The sequence below is a fragment of the Sitophilus oryzae genome, unplaced genomic scaffold (genome assembly GCF_002938485.1).
Source record: "Sitophilus oryzae breed Bouriz unplaced genomic scaffold, Soryzae_2.0 scaffold_1394_pilon_pilon, whole genome shotgun sequence".
Classification (NCBI taxonomy): Eukaryota; Metazoa; Arthropoda; class Insecta; order Coleoptera; family Curculionidae; genus Sitophilus; species Sitophilus oryzae.
Genome location: NW_022146053.1, coordinates 644,370 through 665,975, shown reverse-complemented (window position 1 = coordinate 665,975; position 21,606 = coordinate 644,370). Strand labels below are relative to the sequence as shown.

The window sequence follows — 21,606 nt, the reverse complement described above, 5'->3', positions numbered from 1 at the left end:
AATTGAGTCATAAAGTTCAGAACTGTTCCGCGCCATATGGAGGCACGAGGCTATCGCGCACAGCTCCTTTCAGAACCGTTCTCGAGTAGCCTAGAGCGTAAAGCTCTGGAACTTGAAATTCGCGAATGGAGGACAGCCAATCGGCACCCAAAGCCGTGTGTACGTATAATTAAATAAACTAACCGTAAAACATGCTATTACTTAATCACGTACATCCGTAGTTACTTAATAAAATAGGTAATCAATTAATTACATAATGTATTAAATAGCGCAAATTCTATTATATTGTCGACCGATCCGAGTTAATAGTTAATAGCCGCATTCTTCTTCGCATTCAGCACTTCGCATTCTTCTCTCGTATTATAGAGTCTTTTCTTTCTCAGTATATCGTATTGTACTGAACATGTTGACTGTCCTCTTCATATACACGACAACTGGCACCCAAAGCCACGTATTATTAAATATAAACTAACCTTTTGGTTAGTTTATTTATTTGTTATTTTTTGCTTCTTTATTACGTTAGTGACGTACATCCGCAGATACCTAATATGGCAGATAATCAGTTAATTACATAACGTAGTAAATAGCGCAAATTCTATTAATTCTATTATTGACATGTCGACCATTGTAATCAGTATAATTACGTATCATTGTAATTATGTATTAAATAATTATAGAGGTGTATATGATACATTGATGACAGACAAATGATTGATTATATTGTTAAGTGCTATAAACTAGTACAAAATTAAAAAAGTAATTTTTAAATAAAGTTAAAGTAAGTTCTGAAAAATATATCCACATTACTATTATTAATGAGAACTCTTATCGATTTATAATTTGGGATAAACATTGACATGAGTCATATTTTTATTACTATAGTCAATTTTCTGCAGACGGCTTATAAAACACGGGCACATAAATTTATTATCAATTCAATTTGATAATTTGATTATAATATGTTCTTCAAATACCATTTCGGTATTATACAAAACGGCTTTTTATTACATATCTGCCGTACTTATCCATCAATAAATATTTCTTACATGTTAGAATAGAGCAGGCCCTAAAATTAATAAATTTAAATTTATTTATCTCTACTCATCCTTGACTCTGATGGACCCTGACATTATGGCCGCTGACTAGAAGGAGAAGGTGGGCGCTGCATTTCAGTCATAGGCGTACTTAAAACTAAAAGTTCTTATAGATATATTCAGAATTACTAATTACTCGTTGTCCATTATTATAGACATAGAGGGTTACAAACAGCATTAAAAAGGCTAAAGATAAGTAAAACTTTATACTGATAAGTTTTCTGTACCAATATTAGACAAAATAGGTAGTAGGTATATTTCATATTATAACATTATGATAATGTAATACCATACTCACAACCGTTGTAACACTAGTTACACCACCCCGCAGAAATTTAATATTATTATAAATAAATCATTTATTTTACACCCCTCAAAAGGTAGCACAACTAGAACCATAAATATATAAATGTATAGTTTTTATTTAAGTGTTACAGTAAACTATACAGCATTATAATAAAGACCAATACTTACCATGCACTGACACAGTTCGTAGATAGGTCGATTTGTTGCGCGAACTAGAGGTGGGACTTCTAGTTCCCTGGGAGGAACTAGTTCCTTAGTTCTAGTTCCTCCAGAGGAATAGTACCTTGAACTAGGTCTTTAGTTCACAATAGTTCCCGACTAACATTGACATCCCCCTTGCTTGCTAATGCGTTTAGTTGTCAGTCAAAACTATTCACAGTATGATCTGTATAATTTTTATAATGTACGGAGATATAACGAGACGTGTAATTGTGTATGTTAAAAACATATAGGTAAGTTTTATTGCAGATAAAAAAAAATAAAAAAGAAACTCAAATTAGAGTTTAAAAAACTATGTCACAAATCAATTGGAGCAAATATTACAAAAATTTTACGAAAATTGTCTAAAAATTCAGAATATCTACTTCGTTTTATAAGATATTTCTGAATTTTAGGGACCTGAAGTGAAACATTTCTATAAAATATTTAAAAGACAAGCTAAAAATCAAAAACAGTATTTACGACAATTTTCTGTGGTAATTACGCCGGCTGTGGCAATAGACAATGCCGAATCCATCGTCGTCGCCTTGTATTATATCTCGGATCTGCCGACTGAATAGATTCCCGTGAACTAGTCTTTTAATTAGTTCCTCTATGTCCGGATCCGATAACATACGGCTGGCACTCCCCACGCCTGCCTAGCATTAATCGTGCTGGCTGATCCATACGTAAACTAGTCTTTTATTTAGTTCCTCTAGTTCCTTTAGCTCCGGACCTAAAGGAACTATCGGATCCGGATCCGATAACATTATGCTGGCACTCCCCACTCCTGCCTAGCATCGATCGCGCTGGCCCGATCCGTACTTACGTAAACTAGTCTTTTATTTAGTTTTAGTTCCTCTAGGTCCGGATCCGATAACTTACAGCTGGCACTCCCCACTTCTGCCTAGCATCGGGCTACGCGCGCTGGCCGATCCCTCGCCGTCGCATATTATTATACATGTATATCGGTCACAGTCTCGATCCCGGAATAGGTCCTGAGGAACTAGTTCCTTTCATTCCGGGGTTGGAATAGTTCATTGGAACTAGTTCGTTCACGAACTACACACCTCTAGCGCGAACGGGTCCGTGCGATGGGTTGCGCGGCGATTTGACAGAATATCGATTTTTGGGTGAACCATTAAAAGAAATATAACGAACAAAATGGACAAATTTCCAGACGAACTAACGGATCGTATCCACGAACCGCATCGACGACGCCCCGCATCGATCATCTTCCGTCTTAAACTTTGTCAGCTATCATAAAACGATTCTTATAACAATTCTAGAAAATTAAATTTTACAGAATTCATAAGTAAAACTTTTAAACTATAATTGGCTGTAATACTAAATCTAAATGGAAATAAAATATTAGTACGCCTATGACTCAAGAGTTTCATGGGTGACACGTGGCGACAGAAATTCCAAATGGCTTCCAAATCTTCGAGTGGGGAGATGAGACCAATCAGGTATGACATATCAAGTGGTGGGGGAAAGAAGTAAGAAATCTCTTAACATGGAGACGGTCCTTTGACCGTCTTTGATTGTCTTGAATATTAGTCATAGTTGCCAGGTCTAGGAAATTTCCCTAAATCTAGTAAGAATTAAAATTTAAATCATAGAAGTAAATTTTCGGAAAACATATTTTTTAGACAAAATTTAATGTGTGTTTTAATTTTGTTCCCAAACTTGGCATTTCTAATAGTATCATCAGAAAATATATTTTAATAATTATACACTACTCAAAACAATTATCGCATATTTGAATAAAAGTAATTATTACATATTTCTAACTGAAGCATGCATTTTTCTGTCTTTCTCTTGTGAGTTTTTTAGGATAATTAGGGTATGCACTGACATGTCATTTTTAGTCGGCCGACTTTGGACTTGGTTGCAAAAGTGAAAACAATACATTCTTATGGAGCCGATCGGGCCAATATTTGATTACATTGCGTAGCCTTAGGTTATGCGCTGACAGGTAATTTTAATCGGCCGACTATTGAGTTGCATATTTGTAACCAAATTATTAATTTCAAAATGGGGGAATTCAAAATGTCTTGTTTTTCAAATTAATATTTTTTTAGAAAATACGCGATAATTGTTTTGAGTAGTTTATTTTTTTTTAATGTAATTTTTCTTTATTGAGATTTAAAACAAAAATTCTAACCAGAAAACGAAAACTATTCTAACTAATGATATTATTTGACAATATGCTATTAGTTATGCAGAGGTTATTAGAGGAAGTTTATCTGGCAACACTGAGTGCAGTCTCGAATTATCACCGGTATCGGAGTCGATTTGTGCTCCCACCATGCTCATTCTTAATCCCGCCTACACGTTTACGAACCGGCAATACTGTATCCCCCCTTTTATTTTGCGTCTCTCTCTGTCAACCGGTCAATTGTATTATTCTCTGTCGTATCCATTAAAATCCTATACACAGTAATTAAATGACCAGGACTGTATATAATTATGTATGCTGAAATGGACTAAAATATATTCAATTTATAGGTAATATTGAGCAACTTTGCTTTTCTATTATTAAACGTGACAACGTCGACTTTTTTTGCCCGCATTCCTCTTGCTGTTTTAGATCCGTTTGTCAGATAATAGATATATATATATATATATATATATATATATATATATATATATATATATATATATATATATATATATATATATATATATATATATATATATATATATATATATATATATATATATATATATATATAATATATATATATATATATATAGGAAATGGATATATATATATACATAACATTACAAAGATATATTTTGTTAGTAAATGCGTACGTTTCTGAGTGTTTAAGTGAAATGGAAAGATGTTGGTTGTTCTATTATTATATTATTGGTGAACCATTTTGTTGTCTACAAGTGTTGGTGGCTTAATGCAAGTGTACATAACATTACAAAGATATATTTTGTTAGTAAATGCGTACGTTTCTGAGTGTTTAAGGAAATGGAAAGATATTGGTTGTTCTATTATTATATTATTGGTGAACAAGTGTTTGTTGTCTACAAGTGTTAGTTGTGTACAAGTGTTTGTTGTTTCCAGTGTGTTGTGTACAGATAAGGCGGGACTTGCACATTAAGAATATAATAAATATTAACTTAATAGCATCTTATTTAAATATCATCCAAAGCAGAGCCAGGAGTATTGGACATACAGAATCATAAGAACTGACAAGCTTCGCTTACTACACGATGCCAGTATTAAATGGCTGTACCAATGAAGAATTCTATCAAAAATGAGTCTCAGACAGAACAGAGACTAACTGGGGTCATTACAAGCAAAAAAACAGAGAGGTACGAGCCGCTATTAAGGTAGGAAAAACGGATATGTGGGAAAGAAGATGTCAGCAAGTGGAAAGTCTACTAGGGGGCGCACGGAGTACTGATGTCTGGAGAACAATCCGACAAATAAAAACCAATCAAACGGACAAGCTCTTGAATAAAATTGATATAGAAAAATGGCGCAACTACTATGCAGAATTACTAATAGAAAACCGACCAGAATTCCAATCTGCAGAAGAGGAAGACAATATTGCAGGTACTTTAACGATCAGCGAAAGAGAAGTACATCGAAGTCTCAAAAAAATGAAAAATGGACGGTCACCAGGTCCTGGTAACATTGCAGTGGAATTGTTAAAGTGTGGGACCGAGAAATTGCGCTGGCGCTTGGCAGAGCTGTCCAACCAGTGCTGTGTGCAAAATAAACTACCCCAAGAATGGAGAGTGGCTCATATAGTGTCTATCTTTAAAAAGGAAAATCGCAACGACCCCGGTTGTTATAGAGGCCTGAGCATCAACAGTTTAGTTAGCAGGCTTTTTGGAAAAGTTCTGCAGGGTAAGCTCAGGGATAATATTGGTGACAGAATCTCATAAGATCAAAACGAATTCACACCGGGGAAATCTTGCACAGATAACCTCTTTGTCCTACAGCAGGTGATGGAAAAAAAGATAGCAGTAAATCTATCATCTACCATCTAGCGTTTATTGATTTGGAGAAAGCGTACGACTCTTATTCCTCGCAACAAGATATGGTAGCTATGAATATTTTAGAAGTAGATAGACCCCTACTTAAGATAATAAAAGAGCTCTATAAAGAAAATAAACCGTACGTTAAGATAGGACACAGGCTATCCAATCGAATAAATACCACAAAAGGGTTGCGACAAGGATGCAGCTTATCACATCTAATCTTCAATGCTTACGTTGAAGTAGCCCTTAAGGAATGGAAGAGGAAATGTCAAGGTATGCGAATACCCATTGGGGAAGATACACTGTTTACTCTGAGCTTTGCAGACGATCAGGTCGTGATTGCGCAGGACTCTTTCGATCTGGAGTTCATGACTAAGAGGCTTTGCCAAGAATATAACAAATGGGGACTTCAGGTTAGTCTAAAAAAGACAGAATACATAGCTGTCAATTTCAACGCTTGTTTTGAAGTCTTCATAGATGATAAGATCCAGATTCAACAAGTAGACAAATTTAAATACCTGGGTGCTACTAGCAACAACGAGGGTTTGGGCAAAAAAGAAATACAAACCCGAATTCAGAAGAGCAAACAAGTTATTGGTTGTCTTAATATCCTCTGGTGGGACCGAAACTTGTCTGCAACAACTAAAAAGAGACTTGGACGAACATTGGTGGAGTCAGTCCTTTGCTGTGGTTCAGAGCTATGGACTCTGAGTGCAGATACGAAGCGCAAAATTCAAGTTGTTGAAATCGACTTGGAATCTTAGAAGAAGCGCAGGTATATCTGGGATGGAAAAAAAAAGACAAACATCGAGGTCAGGCGTATCATGAATGCATCGGACGAAACAGTGCTAGATCGAATCGAAAAATCCAGCTTAAAGTGGTTTGGACATGTTCTGCGTATGCCGGAAAACAGGTGGCCAAGGAAAGTTTTCCAATGGACTTCCCAGGGTAGAAGAAAGAGAGGCTGACCTAGAAAATCCTGGAACGGAACGGTTAAGGAAGCAATGGAAGCTCGTACCCAGAAGCTGATGACGCACTATATCGAGACGTGTGGCGTAGGGTAACGGGAAGGCAGCAATAAGCTGTAGTTGGAAAAAAGTATCAAATACTTACACCAAATCCCGTTTATATATATTTAAATATCAGAGGTAAGCTTTTTCTATTTATTATGTGGAATAACAGTGCTACTGGCGAACACCATTAAACAAGAAACGCATTTTTCCAAAACCCTTTGGATGCCATGGCGTGTGATAAATACGATTAGAACTTAGGTAACTATTTTAAAATTTTCAGTTAAAAAATGTGGTATCTTAAAAGCGTGACAACATCGGTAGTAGATTAAAATTAGAGAAAAAAATTACAGAAAAAAATCCGGTGGCTCCCAAAATTTTTTCACAACAAAAAACAATTTTTTATTATGCTTGCTTCATCCACGTTACCGTAGATGGAGCTAAGAAGGCTTAGGTAGGGTATATATAATAAATTTTCAAACTTAAATAACTCAGTTATTTTGGACTTATTTGAAAAACGACAAAGAGAAAATATGTTTCTTTTATCGAGATCTACAGCCCTAAAAATATTTGCACTTATTTAAGACTTACCCTGTATAGTATTTAATAAACTAATAAAAGTAGAAAATTTATAAGTTTTAAATTTTGTATGATTTTGGAAAAAATCCTTTGTAAAGAAATCCTTACACGATAAAAAAAAGGTCAGACCAAAGGCCAACCAAATCGAAAGGAAAACCCCATTGTTCTGGAATAGACGAATATTATAACTAATATTCAGTTTTAACAGAGAATGGATTTTAAAGAATTTTCTTTGAGCCAAAATTTATTGCTTAAAGAACCTTTTTAATAACTGTTTGAGCAAATATTTTGATGTCATCCGGATGTAAAAATGTGTTTAGGGTCATGTAAATGATTACTCGATTGCTGCCATACTAATACTAATTTATTCTACCTTTGTATAATATAAATTTATAATGTTCGATTGATTATTCCTATGGTTGTAAAATATTAAAACTAGGGTACTTTAATACTAGATAAAAGTTTCTTCATAATCCCCCCCCCCCCCGTATTCTTTAAACACCTAATTTCAAATCTTACCTAAGACATTATCTTCGTTCACTGTTATATTTGCAGCCTTATGACAATGAAGTGGTGTTCCTGCTACAACTGACACTTTCATTTCTGCTGTGAGTTTCAATATCAGCCTGTCGTCTATAAAGTGAATAGCTCCATCCAAAGGACTTAAAGATAGACCGGTGGGCCATTGTAGTTGAGCCTGTAACATTATTGTAATATTTATTATTAACATTATTTTTAAAACATATATAATGTTGTAGAGTTATAGAAGATCAATTATAATGACATGATTTAAGTTGTAATCATACGCATTTAACCCTCCGGAGCTCACGCGCGGACTCACAGTCCGCAGGTACCTATTTTTCCCCATAATTCAAAAATCTGGAAACATCAGATGCTGCGCCGCTTTTATCTTCCTGTCTCTGCATATTTTATGAGAAGTGTACGTTTGCACATCGTTTCGGGTAGTTAGTATCTTTTTATACTCATTTGCGGAGTGTTAGTCCGCGCGCAACCGTTTGTGGTACTATTTTTACATCAATAATTTTATAATGGCGACCAGGTAAGTTATTTTACTGATTTGTTTTAATTGAAAATGAACAAATTCTGATTAAAAAAGTGAGTAATCGACTTTTTTATTAAAAATTATTATTTTTCAGATATACTCTGCAAGAAAGTGTGAAACAGTTCATACAAGTTTGTTTGAACGAATTTATAGAAACGTTTTTATAGAAAAGCAAGGGCCCAAAATAAATTCTGATACTGAAAAATAAATTTCAGATTCTGAAGCACTGAATACAGTATTACCAGAGTATCGGCACTACTGAATTGTGATAGGCGAAAAAACAGACCAACTCGTTACTCTTTGTACAGTATCACAATTTCGTATGTTTTGAGCACACACAAATATTCTGTAATCACTGTTATACGGATAGATTTTTTCATTTTTATTAATTATTTTTGTTTTTGATTTATATTTATTAATGTGTTTTTGCGTGTTTTATGTTTTATGTTTATGTCTGCTATTTGTAACGAAGTAAATCAATAAATAATTGTTATTTTGATTATCATATTATTTTATGTCTTTACACCACTAGCACCGCTTAAGGCCTTTTGAATTTAGCATGCGGAGAACAAATAACAATTTTAATAATTTGACCGTCTTTTAACCGTCTTTTAACCATCTTAGAAAAATCCTATGCAATATGCACCTGAATATTGCTATAAGAACACAGGTCCTAAAGTGCTACGTATTCTCCACGCTCCTATATGGAGTGGAAGCTTGGACCTTGACAGATGCTACATCTAAACGCTTGGAAGGCTTTGAAATATGGTGCTATCGCCGCATGCTCAGGATCTCATACACTTACCATGTCACAAACAACACCGTGATCCAGAGAATGCAAAAGGAACTTAAAGTCCGCGCGCGAACTTTCATGTAACAAATCAAGCGCGACCTACGAAAGGTTAACAAAAGAAAAAAAAACTGAATAGGAAACACTTCAGTGGTTTATTAACTCGAGTAGTCGGGTAACAGAGAATCTACTCAATTTAATAAAACTATTGGTTTATTTAAATAGATGCCTTGTAACGTTTTTAGTTCGTTACACATCTTTTTTATATATGATATATATGATGTCTGGCGTATCGTCATCGGATTCCGTATCGTTCAGGCCTGATAATTTATTTGGCACGCTTGGCGTAATTTTTACGTTCCCTAGTCGCCAACCCTGTTATCGTTTGACACAACCCTGTTATCGCTCTGAGGAGGCGCTGTCAACATCGCTTCTGTCAACTCTCTCCGTGCTTAACCTCACTTTGTTTTGCCGCTCTGTTGTATCCCGGCTTTTAGAAATGGTGCTATATTATTATCTATTGTTGGGACTTCCTTATACAGGGTGGTCAATACTTTTTTGTGATTTTGAAATTTTTTAAATTTCAAGGTGTTTGACATTTGATAAGGTTTGAAGCTTTGTATTTACAGACATTTTGGTTTGTATTTTCCCTATACAGGGAGGACAAGCATTAAATTTTCGACTTTGATTTTTTTTATATCTTGAGGTGTTTGAAATTTCATATAAATTTTGAACGTTATACTTAGTTGAGATTATTTTGATAATTTTCCTATACTGGGTGGTCACAACTTGACCATTTTGATTTTGTTTTTGTTGATTAATTGATTGCAATTAATTTTACAAGTCTTTGTGATTATCGATAACTGTTAGGGCGAGCTGCTAAACTGACATTTAGGGTTATTTTTTGCTTATAGAAGTACGTAAGAGTTAATCTCATCTCGTTTATTGTTTAGTTTACCTTCAGGTTTCTATGCCAATGTTTTTTATGCCAATTTTTTATTATTTAGTATCCAATTCACTATGTTTCATCATCTGAACCTTCAGTGTTGTCAGTTACTATCGACAGTTGTTAGACTGTCTTGTTTGGTACTGTAGGTACATTTTGAATTTTTTGATTGTTATGACAGTTACACTAGGATTGTTATGTTGATACAGGAATTGTATCCTTTGAGGTTTTTTGAGTGTATGACGAGGGTGACTTGTCATATTTGATACGTGAGGTATCGTTTTGTTTTCTTTTGACAGCTGTCTATGTACGTGTCAAAGGAATGTTTGGTACTTGTTCTGTTATGATAGTTGCCGAATAACTTTTCATAAACAGACATTTACCGTTTAGTGATTTAATGTCAGGAGAACATTAAATTTTTTGCAGTGTTGCAGACGACATATGCGGTGAGCATTTGTCGTATTTATGGTTTACAGTTAGCAGGATGCTAATGTGAACATTTTGGTTGTTAATGATTTTTTTTGGAGACGTCCAAGATCATTAACGTGTTGTCATCATTTGACATGATGATTGTTTTTGAGTTATTTGAGCGATTTAGCGCTCGTGACTCAAGTTTATGGAGGATTGACGTTTGATATTCCTGTTTTCGGATTCTGTTGCCTGGTATTAATAGTTTTACTAGATATGATAGCCAATGCAATGTTTCCGAAGAACTATATCTGTGTCAAAACGCGTCAGTAGGTTGAGTTTAGTTGGAGTTCTAGTTCTCTCTTTATTTGGAGAGATATTTTTTGATGACACTTGTGTCAGGTTTGAATCTTTTTGTATTGTCAGATATATTTGCCCTGGTGACATCTGTATCAAGTTTATTTTGTTTTTTTTGAGTGAATTTTGGCAGTGTCTGTATGGAATGTGCAGATGCATTGAGTTTCTTAGTGGCGTGCAAAGCGAGATGATGATGCTCTGTTTTATTAGTTTTTCTGGTTTTTTAGTCCAGGTGTATTGTTTCGCGAGCAATTACACCAATCTTTTGGTTTAGAATAGCTATCAGTGATATAGTTATCAGTTTGGTTTTGCCCGATGAGTTGTCATGGAGACAATTTCATTATTTTAGTCACTTATGTATAGTTTAGTTTAGCTCGTTAGTTTCATTTAGCCCTACAGTTTACTTGCGTTCAGCAATTGTATTTTTTTGAGTCTGGCTTTGAGCAATGCCGTGTATGACATTTTGTGATTTTTGACTTTACAGTTTGCTGTAAGTCTTTGAGTTTGTTTGATTGTCATTTTGTCATTCGTTTTTTTTACTTTGTTTCGATCTATGGCTATTACCTAGACTATGGTCGTGGTTTGTGACCTTGTGGCCTATATCCGCTCTACATGGTGGGCGAGTTGAGTGTGCTACTGGTCAGTTGCATGCTCAACAGTAAAGAATAGCCATGTACGGATTCCTCGTGACGGTAAGAGTCCGTCAAATGCCACCGTAGTATGTGATAAGTCTCAGAATATCGAGTGCCGGAAATTCTTTCCGTACACCTTATTCACATATTACGTATATAGTATTACTTTTATAGTAATATTTATATTCATTGATTTAATTATATTGATTTGATTGATTGATACCTGGTTGGGTTTCCGTCGCAATTTGCTCGACAGGGCGTTGACCTTCCGTCGACTACCCTAGGCGATGAGTAGGTTTTTTTTTACTTTCTGAGATAATGCTCAGAAGGTTTTTCATTGTATTTTTTTTGTATTTAGAGTCATTTTGGGGTATCTTTGTAGATATTCTCTATTTATCCCATTTTAGTTGATGTACACTACAGTGCATTCCCTCATGCTGACAGATGTAGGGTATGATTTTTCCACACTCATTTCTTTTTTAATCTTTCTTTACAGTTCTGTCTCTTGGTGATTATCTCTGGTTTTTGTTGTTGTTGGTTCCAGTCACTGCGTTGGAGAGAAGGGTTGAGCTAGTGTGAATTTTTTAGAGGTGTTTAGGTTCGGGTAATCATCTTCAGCCTCTGTTGCTCTAGTCTGTAATTCCTTGTCTGACGTTGTTAGTATGATACATTCCATCTGAGAGAAGGTTTGAGCTGGAACAGTATATTTGTCTGGTTGTTTTGGTCTTATAGTACCGACCGTCGTCAACCATTAACTGCTCTAGTTCCATATAATTCCTTGTCTGGCGTTGTTAGTGTTGTCCATTCCGTTTGAGAGAAGGTTTGTACTGGCACAGTAAATTTGTTTGGTTGTTTTGGTTTTAGGGTACCGGCCATCGTATACCTCTAGCTGCTCTAGTACTGTGGTGTTCCTTCTCTGGCGTAGTTGATCTGACATGAAGTAGAATGTTGGTTTTAAGAATTATCACCAAGATTATAAACCGAGACGTATCGATACCATGAATGGATCGACGTTCTCTTTAATTATTATAGAGTCGCGTTGTTTTAGAACATTGCGTAATTTTGAGTCTGCACTTGTCTAGCCTGAATTATCGATAATTTACACCTATATCGTTATAAAACACCTAACTATAGCAGTATTTATTAATCTTGCGTACCATATTAGCTGAGTTCCTCTAACTGTCCTAGTTCCTCTAACTCTCTAACTAGTTCCTCTGTATTATTTTATTTTAGCAGAACAATGGCTCGAGTATCTCTGTACTTTACGGCGTATCCAGTGACCAGTAACTTTAGTAATTTTACACCTTTAATTTTTTTTAAGATCTCCAGCGTCATAAATTCTGAAATTTACGAAGTAGTTTTCTTCTTTTGATTTTTTTTGCTATCCCCAGATTTGTGAAAAAGAAAGTGTACAGGGTGGGTCAAATTCGACGCTTTTAAATGGAAACACCCTTTTCTATAGGAGATAGACAAAAACTAATATCGGTGTCTGGAGCTCAATTTTTGTCAAAAGCATAAGACGAAAGTAATATTTGCTATGAGAGATGCAGAATTTTATAACAATTTAAAATATATTTAACCAACATCAACACATTTAAACTATATCTAATAACAATAAAAATAAATAGCAAACCAAGACATGAGATTTTGCTACAGGTGTTCGACATATCAACCGTCTTCTATTATGGACAGACGGGGCAGTTTTTGAACATTTCTCGCGGAATTCATTACCTCAGTGGGGGTGAAAGATACCCTCTCATAACTGCTAAGTATTTCTAATTATTGTCTAGATTATACGGAAGAATAAGGAACCTTTATTCTTCCGCAAATATATCCATAGGATTAGATCCATGGGCACTAAGTCAGGCGTTGGTTAAAAATGTTGTTGGTTAGCTATTCAATTATTCTTAAAATTGGCTGAAAAAATTTGCTGATAACTTCAGCGTTCAGAGGCGGTGTGTCGCGCGTCGTCTTGCTGGAAAAATATGTTTTCGAGTTCCATTAAGCAGCATATCATCAATAAGGCGTCCAAAGCCTACTAGTTAAAAGTGGCGAACTTTTCAAAATTCTTTATTTCGAAGGGGATTATAACAAAATATTAAGTGTGCTATGTTTTTGGAAAGGTAATTTTAAATTCTTTTCAGTTAATTAAAATATAGGGGGTGTCCCAAATAAAAAATCATTTTTTCTGTTGATAACTCTTAAATTATTAATTTTAAAAAAATTATACTTAAACCATTAAATTCTATGTAAAAAGGTGCTTTGGAAATGTTGTCATAGAAATACAAAATTTTCCATGGCAAAAAAGTTCCAGCGATTTGTTAAAAATGCACATTTTTGAAAAACACCCCGTAACTCCGAAACGGTAACAGATATTGAATTGCGGTTTTCACCATTATGTTTTTGATGAAAATTGAGCTCCAGACACCGATGTTAGTTTTCGTCTATCTCCTATAGAAATGGGTGTTTCCATTTAAAAGCGTCGAATTTGACCCACCCTGTACCTTACAGGTCCATTTCTTTTCTTTTCGGAGGAGGGCAGTGTAACGTTTTTAGTTCGTTACATGTCTTTTTTATATATGATGTCTGGCGTATCGTCATCGGATTCCGTATCGTTCAGGGGTGATAATTTATTTGGCACGCTTGGCGTAATTTTTACATTCCCTAGTCGCCAACCCTGTTATCGTTTGACACAACCCTGTTATCGCTCTGAGGAGGCGCTGTCAACATCGCTTCTGTCAACTCTCTCCGTGCTTAACCTCACTTTGTTTTGCCGCTCTGTTGTATCCCGGCTTTTAGAAATGGTGATTATTTAAATCTTGCTGTATAATTTGAATCAGCTGCTATTTCAAAGCAACAGGTAAAAATGAGATATTATCCTTTTAGATTCGATATTATTACTGCATATTTTTAGGGTAGAGTTTTGGATGTCCCAACTTAACTTGTATTTGTATTTTGCTGGCATGTTGGCGTCTCTTTTCTTTTGTCCTCCAGAATGTTACATGGAAGAAAGGACAGTTTCTTTGTTTATTATTGAGCCCTCGGAAGTAATTCGAGGGTCTTATGAACGTACCGTTATCTTATGGATGTACATTATCTTATGGACGTACATTATCTTATGGACGTACATTATCTTATGGACGTACATTGTCTTATGGACGGACTGTGTCCAAGGTACGGGTAGTGTTCCCCTGTACCGTTATCTTATGGACGGACTGTGTCCAAGGTTATGGTCCAAGTTACGGACATTATCCAAGGTCCTAGTAGTGTTCCAAGGTACGGGTAGTGTCCCCATATTGCCACAGTATGGGTACAGCGTAAGCCCCATGCTGCTTCGCTCCCATATCTAAGCCTAGCCAGTAGCTACGGCTGTATTGATTTGTGGTGTCCTCATTCTGGCCCCTTTTGTTGTTTTGGCCAACAGGATCGCAACCAAACCAAACTGTTACTGCTTGAAGCAAGATTACATAAAGAACAGCTAAGTGTAGATTTAAGTTCTAGTTTTACATTTAACATCTAAAACATTTTCAGTCTTAAACAATAACGTACATCTTAAGTAATATCGTACAGACTATGTTTAGTGGTTAGATTGTTAAGAACATTCATGTCGATTTAATATTTATAATATGATTTAGATCTTAGGTTTCATTACATTACGTCTTGTAAAGGTATTACTTTCATAGATATTTAGTACAACTCTTAACACCATTTTTTTTTGACATATAACCACTATATATTTATTAAAATTCTACAATGTCATGTACCAGCAAAGAACATCATGAAATATAATCATTAGTTTTAAGTAATATACAACTGTGTTTTCTTTCTCTGTACATGTCTGGCGCCCAATATCTGTATTTTTTTATTTATTGTTGTTGATTGGTTTTCTCTCTAGTGAAATACCTTATCCACGACAGCTCTCCGATGAAAAGCTGCCGTTCGCAGTAGTATTGTTTATAAAAAAACGTTACAGCCTTGCACTTAAAATCGAAAATCTATTTTATGGCGTTCAATTTTAATAGTCAATTTAAGTTTATATAGTGGGAAACGAATAGATTTCCTAGCTTTGTTGTACTTCCAATTTGAAACGTTTAATTTGGAAAACCATTCGTGATGGAGCCGCAGGTTTCGGTGACTGCAATATCAAGATTAGTGGCCTAATGGAAGTTACTGGTCTATAACATATTTTCGTTGGAATATATTGAAAATCTACTTAGACTATACTAACAGCAAAAGTTAAATTGCCTATTTCGTTCAGTGTCGCTGCTGTTATTAACTTCCTCCTGGTTATAAATTTGTCCTTTAATTCAATTAAAACGATCTAGTTTGAAGCAAAAAATTAATTAGGTTTCATTGTACGAGACGTCGCGTCGTTCTAGATAATAAAGAACATTTTAATAAATTTAAAATAAAAATTATTATTTGTATTACCTATTGTCGATCCAATTTCCGTTTCATTTTGAATTATATCTAATAATGGTTTACTCAATAGGGTTTACCATAAGTCCTATTATCTATAGAGAGGTTAAGTTAAGATAACTTATAATCTTACACATACCTGACTAGCAGAAATTGCTCCACTACAAGCAATAGGTATCCAGTGGTTATGATGCCCGTGATTACCAATTAATGTATGGATGATTCCTTTGTGATCGACAGCTCTAATATTGGTCCCGTCAGCGATGTACATAGTACCATCGACAGCAACTGCTATACCTTTAGGGTGAGCTAATCGTGCCTGTTTTGCTGGACCTTCATCTCCGCATGCAGTGTCATCTCCTGGAATGCAGCGCTCACCGTTACCAACCACCTGAAAACAAAAAAATCGTATTAAGATTATACAGGGTTGTTCACCTCATACGACACGGAGTATTGTAGCTAAACGATTAGACTTTTACAAATTGTAAGTTTTGGGTTCGTTGAAGGACTATTAGAGCTACCATTTAAAAATATTTTTACTAGATACAGAGTGTCCCAAATAAATAAAAAATATCAAAGTTGTATTTTTTTAAATGAAACACCCTGCATATTATTACATTTTTAGTTTCTATGATTAAAATAATGGTAAATTTGATTAAGGTTTATTACACTTAAACCTTACCGTTTTTGAAATATTACCAATTTTATGAATTTGCAGTAAAAATTTTAAGGCTTTATTTTTCCAAGAGTATCAAAGTTTTTTAATACGAAATATTTACTGAAGTTTACTTATTGATCAGTTATTGTGTTGCAATAATTAAAATAATATTACCTCATACAGGGTGTCTAAAAATTTATTTTAAATAATTTCTAGCTTTAAACGGCAATAACTTGTCAATAGGGTAGAACACCCTATATATTTTATGAGAATCAGATGCACAATTTAATTGTCTATCAAATTGTATTATACCATTTTTTACCTATCCCTTCAAGTTTTCGTAAAAAATGCATTCTCTTATAATTTAGACCGAATTTATCAATATACCCATGGAATATTGACATTTTAGATTATTTTTAAAGAACACACAAAATGTGCAAGTGCCAAAAACTATATTACTAGCCCATTTGTGTACAAAAAGAAAACTATTTAAATCTTTATAAAAGAGTAATACCATTAAAATTAAATATTCCACCATTATTTTCGCCCAAATATTAATTAATTACATACTTAATTGTGTTAGTTAATAAATTATTCTAAATAAATGTGCTTATGAATCAGAAATCAATTTAATAATAAGTTATGATAATGAACGTCTCTGGTGTTATAAATACGCCTTCGTCAAAAAATGAAATATCATTTTTAAGGTGTTACTTCTTACCATACTGTCTAATCACATACAAAATTCACTTTTTTAGTCTTTGGAGCAATTATTATTAATCAACACAAACAGTCAATTAAAGGTGTCTGAATACTGCAATCATATTCATTGATACTCTTTAACAAATATTTAAACAGTTTTTTTAATTGTTTAATGAAATAAACGAACTATATCGACAATATTAGTATCTGTACTCTTTAAAAATTTATTACATTTTTAAAAATAATAGATGTCAATATTTCATAGGTATATTGATAAATGAGGTCAAAATTATAAGAAAATGCATTTTCTACGAAAACTTGAGAGATAGGTAAAAAGTGGTTTAATCTGATTCTCCTAAATATACAGGGTGTTCCCGTTAATTTAAACAAGTTATTGCCATTTAAAACTAGTAATTATTTAAAATAATATTTTAGACACTCTGTATAAGGTAGTATAATTTTTACTATTGCAACACAAAATTTAGTAAATAGAAATACTTCAGTACAATATTTGTAATCCAGTAATATTACGATTTAAACACGACAAAATTCAGAAAGTTGTGAAAATTGGTAGGTATGTTGGGGATAGCATGAGGATTACTAAACCGAAAAGTTCCCACCCCTGAATAGTGTGCGTCATCCCACAGGATATCGTTTCTACCCCCATTTTGAGTTTTTTAGATAATCTCGGCAACGGTGCAATTCTTGACAAAAATACCTATATAGGAAATTGTTCTTCATAAAATTCTCTATCAAAAAGATAATCACACTTTTTTTCTAAAGTTAATAATAAAGTGGCAAATAGGACGCAAATATAAGGGTTGGTTATGAATAGCACTATCTGTAGTTCAATCTAATTTAAAGTTTAATGTTTAACGTTAACAAAAACCAGTAACCACTAAATTATACTTAGAATTTTAATATACGTTCCCCTACCCTTATAAAAAGGGTGATTTGTACTTATTTCCACATCACCCTAGAGGTAAAGTATAAAGGTATATATAATAAAGTTGCGGATTGTAAATCTTGAGAACTGTAAATCCTTTTGCAAGTATTACCCTGTTTTTCTTTTAAAAATATGATATCTTCGTGAGAGGGAGAAAGTGCAATAAGAAGAACTAGCAGGCCAATATCTTGCCCCACTATAACAGTTGTATCGCAATTATTAGATTTTTCTATAACAGTTTGAATTATTAATAAATCGGCGTCATCCGCAGCAACAAATACTTCTATACCTTCTTTCCTAAATTTGTTTACTAGTTCTGTGATTAAAGGTTAAGTTCTTTGTTAAACAAATTAATTAGGAAGTTCTGCTGAGTTTCAGAGACAAGAGTATTCTCGTCAAACATAATTTGAGGACAGCTTCTTTGAAGTAGCCGCCTCTGTCGTTCTAGACTCTTCATGCTGTTTGCGTTTTCCATATATCCATCGAACACAACAGTTACTCTATTTCCATAATGTTTTTTAATGTGACTAACGTAAGCGTTGTATACAATGTTAAATGTCCCTTTTTTCGCCATATTACGCGGCGAAGCAAATATCCTCCATCAATGACATACTCTCTGTTTTCAAAAATATGGTCTCGTTCTGGAACTTTATTGATAATGTAGCATTTTATTTAAAATACACATAATTTATATAAATGTACAGAATTATTTTATTTAAATAAATCAAGTTTAAGTCCTCGCATCGAGATGGCGTTCTAAGTACTGCTATTATCTTTTATTTTTTTCAAGTTTATTTCTGGCGAAATATTTCAGTCCGGTCGAAGTTTGTTGAGCACTTTATATCTGACGGTGTATAGTCACACTTCGTGCCTACCTTCCCTCGCCATATTGGTGGTAAAGGCTCAAACCGATAGAGCTATCGGAGTTTGTTGGCATTTTGCCAATTTGTTTGGGAAAACCCTCTGAGCAGAGGTAAGACTTTTATTTTAAACGTAACGTTTCCTAATATCTTTTTTTATTTGTACAGGGTTTTATTTTATGGTACGCATTTTGTTTTATGGTAGCATTTTCTGGTGCCATTTTGTTTTTGTACCTGACATTTGGGCCACGTTTTGTCCCTACATTTCACACCGGGAATAACGGAGGAATCTCCTGAATCCACACAAGTTTTCGATCCTGTCTGTGCAGAGACGTTTTTATCAGAATCCAGTTCCAGTAGCAGTTCACCACAACCAGCTTGTGACCAGAACGGATAAAAACAAGGCCAGATCATTTCATTTTATATCTATATAATTTAAGTTCATTTGAATGCATTAAGCCCTTCAGGCATATTATATATTTGATTGCTTTAGAGTCACTCTGAAATATTTTATTCATGTTATGCATATTTCTGATATCTACATAGTACGGTTTTTTTTATATAAAGAGTAATTATATTACTTATTATAATTATATATCCCTACATTTTGGTACCAAGATTGCCAGACTTTTTGCGGAATAATTAATAAAATATTAATATTCAGAAGCGTGCAGATTTAACTACTAGTGATCTATTTTAATACATACAATTTACCAACAAATATTTTCAAACATCAAATTTTTCATAGTGTTATTTTATTCTAATTAACATTTAATTATTAATTATACTTAGTTATTAGTTTGTCTCAGCGTTTCATTTGTGTAATTCCTAAAATAAGTAATACCTATATTCTGAGTTGATTTCTCAGTTCTCAACTTAGAAGTTTCCGAAAGTAAATGGAAAACTGAGTGGCGCCCAGTATATTATAAAGACTTAAGTATCACAATTTAATTTTCACTAGCTTACGACCCATTGCTCATCGGCGAACAGCTCCGTCGCATAGAATTAGTTGTTTTAACATTTTTTCCAAAAGAAAATTCTTATAAAAAAAACATTCCATCATTTTTTTATAACTTCTAATGCTACAACAATCTGGTATATAGCTGCTTTATTAGTTTTCCTCATTAGGCCTTTCGCATCAAAAAGAGAAAGAGGTACTGAAGCTAATTCGAAACTAAAGCACTTTTTAACTCCATGCTAGAATGAACGGTGCAAATAATTCTTTGAATTAGTAATGTTGAGTCAACTTGAACATTGCCATTAATTTTCATTGTATGGCTCAAACTAGATATCGGCTTTTCGCGATTTGCACGACGCACTTTTAAACTTTTAAATAAAATCCCATGTTTAACATTTGATAATTAATGGATTAGGCTACAGGGGATACCACTTTAAAAAAAAACGCATCAAATACTTTACCTCTAGGGTGATGTGGAAATAAGTACAAATCACCCATTTTATAGAAAGGAGTGTGAGAGAAAAACGTATATTAAAATTCTAAGTATAATTTAGTGGTTACTGCTTTTTGTTAGCATTAAACATTAAACTTTAAATTAGATTGAACTGCAGATAGTGCTAGTCATAACCAACCCTTATATTCGCGCCCTATTTGCCACTTTATTATTAACGTTAGAAAAAGGTGTAATTATCTTTTTGATAGAGAATTTTATGAAGAACAATTTTCTATGTAGGTATTTTTGTCGAGAATTGCACCGTTGCCGACATTATTTAAAAAACTCAAAATGGGGGTAGAAACGATGTCCTGGGGGATGACGCACTATTTAGGGGTGGGAACTTTACAGTTTATTAATATATATGATGTCTGGATTATTTCCACGAATTTTGAAAACTTTATGAATTTTGTCGGATATATCGCAATTTGAGCCATAATATTACTGAACTATTGGTTTTAAAAACTTAAATACTTCTAGAGAAATGAAGCATTAAAATTATTACTGTATTTTGACAAAAACCTAAATATTTCAAAAGCGGTAAGATAAAAATGCCGTAAATCTTAATCAAATTCATTCTCATTCATTTTAATCGTAAAAAATAAAAATGTAATAATATACAGTGTTTTCCATTTAAAAAAATACAACTTTTATATTTTTTATTTATTTAGGACACTCTGTATCGTGTAAAAATATTTTTAAATTGTAGCTTTATTAATCCTTCAACGAACCCAAAACTTACAATTTGTAAAAATCTGATCGTTTAGCTGCAATACTCCGTGTCGTATATGGTGAACAACCCTGTATTTATTATTATAAAGGTTTTTCTCTTTTTTTAAATAAATATTAGTATTTACATTTTCACAATCTGTCATTCAATTTCAAACATTTCAAATAAACTGTATATAGATGTAGGCTCGAGAGAAGATATCGCCGATATTCATTCCAAAAGCATTGTTAATAATGTAAAAAGCCTGGTATAACAAGTAGGTTACTAACACCTATTTGTATTTTGAAGGATTTTTAGATATCAAGAGAGAACTATAAATGACCCTTCTTGAGAGTGACTTCAGTAGGGTGTTAGAGAACGAGTATAACGCCTGCCGTTGCTTAAGGGAGTTCGTCGATTATCAGTTTAAATGTTGTAACGTTTTTAGTTCGTTACATGCATGTCTTTTA

At 33.8% G+C, this 21,606-nt stretch overlaps 1 protein-coding gene across 1 annotated transcript in view; it reads right to left on the bottom strand.

The window, feature by feature from the left end:
* LOC115875724 (teneurin-a) overlaps positions 1 to 21,606 on the bottom strand; it is a 214,986-nt gene that overhangs the window by 63,921 nt on the left and 129,459 nt on the right. The window contains exons 14-15 of the mRNA XM_030891237.1: positions 15,950 to 16,201; positions 7,715 to 7,892 (exon numbers count right to left, since the gene is read on the bottom strand). Coding sequence (XP_030747097.1) covers positions 7,715 to 7,892; positions 15,950 to 16,201 — 430 coding nt within the window. The remainder of the gene's footprint in view (positions 1 to 7,714; positions 7,893 to 15,949; positions 16,202 to 21,606) is intronic.